At 47.6% G+C, this 10098-nt stretch overlaps 1 protein-coding gene across 1 annotated transcript; it reads left to right on the top strand.

Moving 5' to 3' along the window:
• Positions 1-10: 10 nt before the first annotated feature.
• ncbp3 (nuclear cap binding subunit 3) lies at positions 11-9565 on the top strand. The gene is made up of 13 exons (XM_070917435.1): positions 11-190; positions 1209-1274; positions 2273-2378; positions 2479-2604; positions 3323-3448; positions 3533-3690; positions 3784-3892; positions 5181-5280; positions 5687-5796; positions 6226-6556; positions 6897-7045; positions 7119-7301; positions 8190-9565. The coding sequence occupies exons 1-13, from the start codon at positions 11-13 to the stop codon at positions 8519-8521; spliced, it is 2076 nt and encodes a 691-aa protein (XP_070773536.1). The 3' UTR covers positions 8522-9565.
• The last annotated feature ends 533 nt before the right edge of the window (positions 9566-10098 follow it).

Below are 10098 nucleotides of genomic sequence, written 5' to 3'. Positions count from 1 at the left end.
AGCTAGCGCCATGGCGGCAGTGCGTAGCTTACGGGTGTCGGTGAAATCAGACAGCGGGTCAGACCGCTCGGAATCGGACTCTGATTCCGAGTCGGACAGAGATGCACGCGAAGCCGAACCTATGGAGGTGGAGGAGGGGGAGCTGGCGGAGGACATATCCGTTAACCGTTCCCTGAAGGAGCTGCTGCCGGTAAGTGTCCGAGCAAGGCCTTGTCAGACCGGGGACTGGCGTCTCTTGCGGCCGTTGGAACCGCGGGAAGTGTCGGCGTGTGGTAACTTCGACTGCCGGCTCTCTCTCCGGGAAGTAGTTGTTAGCACCGTGACCGCTGTGGGCTAACGGTTAGCTGCTTTTAACACAGACTAGTTTTAATTTACGACATCTTTGTTTAGCAGGTGGCTTGTTCTTTATTTCAGTTACTTGTTGCTGATAGCCTCCTCACGTAACGTCACCGTGTTTGGATGGAGTGATCGTACCACCAAACTCCGTGAAGTAACCTGGAAGTTAAAGGTTTTACGGGCAAAATAACGCAGGTGGTTGAAAATTATAGAAAACGTTTGACGATTCTGATAGACACACAGTCAGTGATCGATTCGGCCTATTCCTAATCACCAATTTAAAGGATAACTTTTAGAGGTAACTCTGTTGTCTGTTGTTAGTCGTCTGATAATCTTCCTACTAACGGAGAGTCTCTAATATCAGCTGTGGAAGTAAAGGCTTCCATTAGCCGTAGGTTAACTTGCCTTGTATTTGACAGGATACGTGTTGACACTATTTTAACTAACGTTACTTAGTCAAATTAGAATTTAAATGCCGATTGTTTGAGTAGGAGTTTGGTGTAACGCTATGTAGGAGAAATCAGTTAAAGTCAGTTTTATGCCAAACTGACTGTCTTAAACGTCTCGAATCCACTTTATAAACACGTTTTACTTTAAATTGTTTAATTGCTTTCATTTTGAAAGTCATCCAATTTACAAAATTGCTCTCCAGCGACTTCTTTGACCCCCCCCCCCCCCCCCAAAAAAAAAACAACAACAATCAACAACCACATACTTGTGACTTTTAGCACTTGCTGATATGTGTGTTGGTGAAGTCAATTTGGTTGAAACACAAGGACCGCTAAGTGGAGATGGAAACTGAACTTTCCCCAAACAAGAAATTAAAACCAATGAAATGCTGACAAATGTCATTGAAATGCTTTGTTTTGCAGGATACGAGTCGGCGATATGAGAACAAGGCTGGAGCGTTCATCACTGGGATTGATGTCACCTCAAAGGTACGACAGGATCTCAGTCCTCCATCCACTTCACTAAACTCCCTTAATGCATCACTCAAGTTGGTTCATTTGGAGAAGATGATTTTTTAAAAGAGAGCAGATTATACGTTATATTAACGCACACACCCCCTGCTGGACTCATGGAAACCTGATCTTCAGAATCAGAAATACTTTATTGATCCCCGGGGGGAACTATACAGTTACCGGTGCTCCCATTCAAGACTAGAAAGTAGCATAAATTTAGAAATGAGAGTATGTACAAGATATATAAAAAATAAAGAATATACACATTTACAATATTTAAGTGAAAAACAAAAGTAAGTAAAGTTTCTTTGAGCTCACCTTAAATCTCTGTTTAACACCTGGACGTACCTGCAGGATTTATGACATCACAACTCGTTTGGAGCCAATCACAGTCCAGTATGAAGCTTACACAAGATGTGTGGAAACCTGAAGCCTCCAGGTCACAAACAGTGAGACTGAATAAGGAGTTAGTGTCCAGCTGTTAAACTTTAGAGATGAACAATTTCTACAGATTCACATTTACACGAGAAGGTGTACTTTTCAGCATTTATATATATATCTAAGCATTTGTTTTCGAACACGTGTATAACAGTTATTTTACATACTCACATGTTGAGGAGAGAGACTTGAGACAGAAGGTGTTGCTGTGACAGCAGAGCAACTAGAGTTGAGATCGTTGGACACAAAGTAACTTCTAAAAGTCTAAATAAGTCCATTTCCCCGCTGGACATTTGGCTTTTTGTGAAGTTAAAATGTGCTCCCACTTATAAAGATACAAAATAAAAGCTGTTGTCAACATGTTGTTCGGTTTCCTTCTGTCACTGCCTGTTAGAGGCCTCCACTTCAGCGCTGGAGCTTCACATGCTGACAACACAAACACTGCAGAGACCAGCTGAAGTTCTGAAAGTACAGGAAGTGATGGTGTGTGTGTGTGTGTTTGTGTGTGTGTGTGTGTGTGTGTGTGTGTTTATCAGGAGGCGATTGAGAGAAAAGAGAAGCGAGCGAGACGTTTCCACTTCTGTGTGGAGGAGAGCGTCGGTCAGAGGAACGTTTTTCTGGATAAAGACGTCATGAAGAAAGGTAAGAGGAGGGCCAACAGCCAGCTGAGCTGCTCACGACCACGCAGTCAGTTAAGCCTCTGGTTGTTCAACCTGTTGTCTTCTTCTTCTGTGGTGCTCAGCCATCCCCAGACTGCGCCTGGAGGCGATCTACGTGACCGGCGTGGACGACATGAGCACGCAAGACGTCTTTGGATATTTTAAGGAATATCCTCCGGCCCACATCGAGTGGATCGATGACATGTCCTGTGAGTGTAACACACACACACACACACACACACACACACACCAGAAGAGAGGAAGTACCAGTCATGTCTCAGCTCTTCTTCCAGAGTGAGACAACAACATTTCTCCTTAAGAAACGTGTCTCTTCACATGAGCACCAGCAGGACGAAGACTTTAGACGGAGAAAAAAAAGAAACATTAAAGAGATGAGAAATGTGAGGACAGACATGCAGACATGCGTCCTTGTGTTCAAAATGATTCAGTTCCATCTAACGCTGACGCCTCTCAGGAAGTCAGAAAGCAGCGACAGACCAATGGACACTTTGGTTCATCTTATTTGTCAATGTAAGTTGAGTCTCATGCGATAGTTCTATTTACTTGAATGTTGATTAAATTGGTATCTGACAATAATCATTTTTCACTCTCATATTCATTGAAATGCTGCAGAGTCAGCAGGTGAGGAGGACAAAAGACCGCGGAGGTCAATAAAGACAGGACCTTTGATTCGATCAGGTTTACTTGAGCCCTGTTGCTGATCCTAAGGACCGGCTCAGGTCGTCTCTGTAGTTGACGATGACAAATCTAGAAAAAAGCCACAAACTCCTGAATATCATAGTTAGTCCTCCTGGAGTTCATGTATGAAGTTTAATCTGAGGGACAAACGGAGGAAAGACAAAGATCAGCGAGGACCAGGTGAGTCAGACCTCCCGTGTGTCTGAACACCACCCGATTGTCTCCTAGGTAACGTGGTTTGGCTGGATGACAACACATCCGTCCGAGCCCTCGTCAACAGCAGCCGGATGCCGGACCCGGAGGCTGTTACCACGGAGACGGAGAGCAGCGAGCAGTCGGGCGAGCCGAGCAAAGGTCAGTACAAAGATGCACTCGGAGGGCTCTTAAAAGGGGGAAACTGAATTTGTAGAAAACCGAAGCGTGTTTTGCACCTCGCAGGTCGTCGGGGTCGAGGGTCAGATGATGAGGATGATGAAGAGGAAGAGGGCGAGGTGGACGAGGACGAGGAGGAAACGGTGAAGAAGAGCAGCGAGGAGATCGAGGTGAAAGACAGCGACGGAGAGGCGGAGCAGAAAGAAAAGGAGCAGGGCGGTCAGGTAGAGTGCACTCAAACACAAACCGATCGTCTTTATTGATCAGCTCTGATAACGGAGGGATGACGTGAACCGCCGCCTGTCCGTGTGTCTCAGATGGACGACCTGTCGGGCGCCGAGAGAGACTCTCTGCTGAGGAACGAGCTGCGACCGGCCGTCAAACCCTTCAAAGGAAACAAGCTGTTCCTGCGCTTCGCCACGCTAGGTCAGACACACACACACACACACACACACACACACACGCGCACACACACACAGAGACACACACACACACACACACACACACACACACAGAGACACACACACACACACACACACACACACACACACACACACACACACACAGAGACACACACACACAGAGACACACACACACAGACACACACACACACACACACACACACACACAGAGACACACACAGAGACACACACACACACACACACAGACACAGACACACACACACAGAGACACACGTGCACACAGAGACACACACAGAGACACACACAGAGACACACACACACACACGCGCACACACACACAGACACAGACACACGTGCACACAGAGACACACGTGCACACAGAGACACACGTGCACACAGAGACACACACAGAGACACACACAGAGACACACACAGAGACACACACAGAGACACACACACACGTGCACACAGACACGCGCACACAGACAGAGACACAGAGACAGACACAGACAGAGAGACAGACACAGACAGAGACACAGAGACAGACACAGACAGACACACAGACACAGACACAGACAGACAGACACACAGACAGACAGAGACACAGACAGACACACAGACAGAGACACAGACACACACAGACAGACACGCAGACAGAGACAGACACACACACACACACACACACAGACAGACACGCAGACAGAGACAGACACACACACACACACACACACACAGAGACACACACACACACAGAGACACACAGAGAGACACACGCGCACACAGGCACACACAGACACACACACACACAGAGACACACAGACAGAGACAGAGACACAGACACACGCACACAGAGACACACACACACACACAGAGACACACACACACACACAGAGACACACAGAGACACAGACAGAGACACAGACACACACACAGAGACAGAGACACACACACACACACAGACAGAGACAGAGACACACACACACAGACAGAGACACAGACAGAGACACAGACAGAGACACAGACAGAGACACAGACAGAGACACAGACAGAGACACAGACAGAGACACACAGACAGAGACACACAGACAGAGACACACAGACAGAGACACACAGACAGAGACACAGACACTCACACAGACACTCACACAGACACTCACACAGACAGACAGACACACAGACAGACAGACACACAGACAGACACACAGACAGACACACAGACACTTCCACCACTGCTGAGCTGGTGAGCCCTGTGGAGACGGCCGGCTCGATAAAGCTTCTGTTTGTGTCTGCAGAGGATAAGAAGGAGCTGGGCGCCGCTCGTCGCAGCAGATACTACATGAAGTACGGAAACCCAAACTATGGAGGCATGAAGGGAATCCTCAGCAACTCCTGGTGAGACTCGGACGCTGATCGCTGATCAGTTTATTTAAAGGCTCTGTTTTCCTTCCATAAAACACAGCAGTCGTGTCTGATTTCATTTGCTGGCCCATCAGGTGGAGGACTGTCCCCGTGTTGTTGACGGGACACTGCTGTAGCTGGCACAGAGCGTTTTGTCCAATGAAAGTTATTGAAGAGAGAGAATAAAGCTCCGAACTAACAAACGACAAGCTCTGTTGCTAATGAGACAATAAGTTCACACGTTATTCAAAGACTCTTTGTCTCACAGCAGTCTGTGAAGCAGGTCTCTGTTGTAGAGCAGTTACTACTCCACAGAAGACTCATCATCATTATCTCATTATCTGTAGACAGTCTGTAGCTCGATGTATAATAATCCTTCGTATGTCCTCGGTCTCTTCAGGAAGAGGAGGTATCACAACCGGAGGATCCAGCGAGACGTCATCAAGAGCAAGAAGCCTCTGATCGGAGACAGCATGGGACACACGCCGCCGTACACACACCGACACTCCGGTAAACAGCAACAACGCGCAGTTCAGATGCTTTAAAGAGCTGCTGAACGTCAGCCACGCTCATCCTGTCAGTCCTGACTGAGGTAAACAGCAGAATAATCCAAACTGGTCCGTCTGAAGAAACCTGGAGGTCAGCAGTACTGGATGGAACAGCTGCTCAGTGGAGTCTTCTTGTTAACATCCATGTTTACCAGTTAGAGGTGGTGTTCTTCTTCTCTGCCTTCGTCAGAGCGTTAGCGCCACCTGTAGTGGAGTAATGCGAACCCATCGGCAGATCAACGCGTTGCTCCACTGCGCTGCTTTAAGTCGTCCAACTTGATTATTTTGATGAATGGAACACAAGCTTTTGTAGAAAACATTCAGACTCGTTTCTCAGCGCTGACTGTCCTCATTAATAATCTTCACTCTGTTCTTCTTCGTCTCTCCTCAGCTGACCTGGTTAACCTGCCAGAGGAGCCCATCAAGGAGGAAGAGGAGGAGGAGGAGGAGGAGGAGGCCGGTGACGAGGACATGGACTCTGACGACAGGGTGGTGGAGTACCGAGAGCGAGGGGACAAGGAGCGAGGCGAAAGGGGCGGAGGCTCGCGTCCTCTGGGGGCGGGGCTTCACAGACAGGCGGAGCGCTCCCCGTCTCCCTGGTCGGAGTCGGACGAGATGGACTACGACCTGGAGCTGAAGATGATCTCCACGCCGTCGCCGAAGAAGAGCAAGAAGATGACGATGTACGCCGACGAGCTGGACACTCACCTGAAGAGCATCCGGTCAGAGTCTGAAACACAAAGCGTAATAACATGTTTAGAGTTTGTGTGTGTGACTGCAGGCTCCACCTCCAAACTAACAGCTGATTGAGCTGCAGGAGGCGTTTCATTGGTTCATCCCCTTTCTGCTGCTCATCAGAGACCAGGTCCCTTCAAATCAATAATTATGTATGAAGTAGTCCTAATGCATCATTCTATCGTGCCCACTGGGTTCCTGTCATGCCCCCATGTTTTGGCCGGTGTGTCCATGAACTCTTGTTGAACTTGTGAACCTGCAGAAACTCAGTTATCAGCGTTCTTCTCGTCAGTTTTAAAGTTTCTCTGTTCTCTGTCTTGTGAGCAGGAACAGGGTCGGGGGGACAGGATCACAGAGCAGACCCAAATCGGCGTCGCCCACCAAGGTGACGGACGTCCGGCAGCTGCTGGAAGAGAAAAGACAAGGACTCTCTCAGCACAGACAGCCCCCCCCGGTGGCCACCAGTGGAAAGACAGGTCGGCTGCCTCTGATTGTTACCTGCCTTGAGAAAACTCAGAACGTAGAAACTGACTGTTGCTCTGTTTGTAGACGTACGGCAGCGGCTGGGGAAAAGACGGTACTCTCCAGAGGGACGACGCTCCCCCTCCCCCGTCTCCCCCAGAGAGACGCCTCCGGCCAGAGACCCAATCAGAGACGTCCATCGCAGACTGGGCGTGGCCAGTCAAGACAACAGAGGCCTCTTCTCCAATTCATCCAAAGACAGAAAGACAAGTATGAAGGAAACAAAATTTGCTTTTTTGAGGTCTTAACAGGGATTTGAAACTTTCAACAAAGCATCTAACATTTTCCCCAAACACACACAGCACCTCCAGCGTTATGTTAAAACCACCTGGACTGTCATCTTCCAAATTTAGTTTTTAGAAACATGAAATAATGATGGAGCTATGTCTTTCTGGCAAACTCTTTTATGCCAAACACAAATCCAGCCCCCAAAAATGTGTCATAATAAAGTCAACACTTGCTCTGTATGCCCAAAATGTGTTGTTGTGCCTCCAAATCATAAACTGTAGGTTATTGCCCCTACATTAGATTTTTTTTGTTATAATCTCAAATCTGGAAATTTGTAGCCCCTCCAAGACCTGAAGAAAACATTTTGTGTGATTTTGACAAATATCACATTTGGGGAGTATTCTACCAATCTGTTACAGCACTCCCATATCCCGAATTATATATAAATATTTACTACTTTAAAAATGTGGCATTGTGCCCCTAAAATGTGGTGTTTAAATCCCTAACTCTGGTGTAGGGCACCATCCATAATGTTTACCCTGCAAACTTAGTATAATCCCAAATTATATTCAGCCCTTCATATCTATTAATTCTGATGGTTTATTATTATCCAGTTAATTGTTACTTGATCTGAAACAATTGGTGTATTGATCGATTATCTGATCAACAGAAAAAGAATCGACTGTGTGAAACATTCTTCGTTCAGCTTCTGACATCATTAAACTGAATCTCACAAAACATTTTAGACACCAAACGATGAATCGGAGACAAATTTGAAGGTGTTTATTAATAGCATGTGTCTCTCCTTCAGCTTCAGCTCAACAGAGCTGATGTGCGTTTGTTTTTAACCCCGTCACCTCCCATCTGCAGGCGGCCTGTGGAGCAGACTCGGCTCCAGCGACGACGACGGCGGCGCCGGACGTCACGAGCACAGATCGAGCAGCCGGCCGTCGGGCCTCTTCTCGTCCTCCTCCTCCTCGGGCCGGAACGACGCCGGCGACAGCAGGAGGAGACGGGGCGACGGAGGGGAGGAGGAGGAGGTGGAGGAGGAAGACGACTCGACGCTGCAGAAGATGTGGGGCGCCATGATCAAACAGAAACAGGAGCGTGTGTCCCACAAGATGAAGAAGAGCCGGCTGGACAACCTGCCGTCGCTACAGATCGAGATCAGCCGCGACAGCAGCGACGACTCGGACGCCTGAAAGTGAACCAGCAGCCCGTCAGCCTCCAGGTCACCCTGTCCTCCAAGTCCAGTAACATAAAGACACCAAGACTGCCGGTCTGAGGCCAGCGCGGTGGCTTTCATTTAGTGTTTCATATCGTGTGTCTGTGGTCCGTGGATGGATTACTGAACGGGCCCACCAGGCACAGATCAGGGTCTTTTTAATCTGCAACCACAAATACACAAACTCAGTAATGTGTCGTTACGTTTGGTGTAGAAGCTGAGAGCTCTGGTTCACCTGCAAATCCACCACAGACACGGCTTATAACTATTTGTGACCCGCAGACTGGCCGCGTCGGCTGTAGTCGTTTTACGCCTCTTTCAGGGGTCTTGGTCCTGTGTCTGAGGGGTCGGGGGGGCCTTCTTCATGTCTGTGCCCAGGGGCCCGTTGTCTCATAATCCATCCACACTGCTGTCCATGTATCAAATATCTGTGCTGATATTTAACAGCCAAAACAAGATGTTTTCTCTGGAAACTGACACCCGATCAGATGGTCTCCTCTCACCTGGCCATCAGTGACTCATTCCTACCTTCCTGTTCAAGTTGTTCCCCCCCCAAACGTCCCTCGATGCCTCGAACATTCCTCATTCCTCCGCTTTGAGCTTTTCATCGCCTGGCTGCAGCTCGGCTTCGATGTCAAATCCAGTACAGAACTTCATTTAAGAAGAGGGTGTTTTTATGTTTTACTGTCAGTCTGAGCAGAGCTGTGATGTTCGGTCACGTCTTCCTGTGGACCACGAGGAGAAGATGCAGAGACAAAAGACACAAGAGGATCAATCAAAGATTCACAGTGCGAGCGATTGAAAACTCCACCGTCGTCTCCAGACTCATCGTTCCTCTTACAAGAACTGCTGAAACAGACTCTCAGAAGAGACAGAGTGTCTGATGGTAAACCTCCTACATGTGGGACACTTTTCATTCACCTCCTGTGTGCGTCTGTTATTGAATAACCTCCCAGCTTCCTGTCTGCGTGGACGGAGTCCAATAACTTGTGATGTTTGTTTTTTCATTTTTTTAATTGAATCTTTGGGGGGGGGGGGGGGCACAGTGACTGTAGGACCAGCCGGGTGACATCGCTGCTGGTCATCAATAGAGATGATTATTAAAATGTTGGCTGATGTTTTCTCTGCAGATTCTGAATCAATTCTCAATCATAAAGTTGCCAATAATAAGTGAATAATTATTTGGGTTTAAATGAAGCCGCAACCAACAATTCTTTGTATTATCAGTTAATCTGCGAGTCATTTTCTCGATAGTTGAAGTCATTTATCAAAACAAACCATTTAGTGGCTGCAGCTTCTGAGACGGTTTTTTTGTTTGTAAAAATCTACATATTCAGATGTAAAATCTGGGATCCAGATGTGCAGCAGCCCTGCCCCACATTAACTAATGACTATTCATTACCAATAAATATGTTCTTGTCAGTTAAGGGAAAGACAAAGTGTTCAGTTCAGGAGAATAACTCATTGTGTCACAGTGGGAGTCAAATATAATTGAATATATGTTCTATGTAATAATAGTGAAAGACGCCCGTCAGAGTGACGTCTTCAGATCGC

The sequence above is a fragment of the Enoplosus armatus genome, chromosome 13 (genome assembly GCF_043641665.1).
Source record: "Enoplosus armatus isolate fEnoArm2 chromosome 13, fEnoArm2.hap1, whole genome shotgun sequence".
Classification (NCBI taxonomy): domain Eukaryota; kingdom Metazoa; phylum Chordata; class Actinopteri; order Centrarchiformes; family Enoplosidae; genus Enoplosus; species Enoplosus armatus.
This window is presented reverse-complemented; position numbering and strand designations above follow the sequence as displayed.

What these genes read in the sequence shown, in the direction of transcription:
- ncbp3 (XM_070917435.1), top strand. Translation starts at nt 11, where the DNA reads ATGGCGGCAGTGCGTAGCTTACGGGTGTCGGTGAAATCAGACAGCGGG. An exon ending in CCCTGAAGGAGCTGCTGCCG is followed by an intron (nt 191 to 1,208) that starts GTAAGTGTCCGA and finishes TTTGTTTTGCAG; the next exon opens with GATACGAGTCGGCGATATGA. An exon ending in GTGGATCGATGACATGTCCT is followed by an intron (nt 2,605 to 3,322) that starts GTGAGTGTAACA and finishes ATTGTCTCCTAG; the next exon opens with GTAACGTGGTTTGGCTGGAT.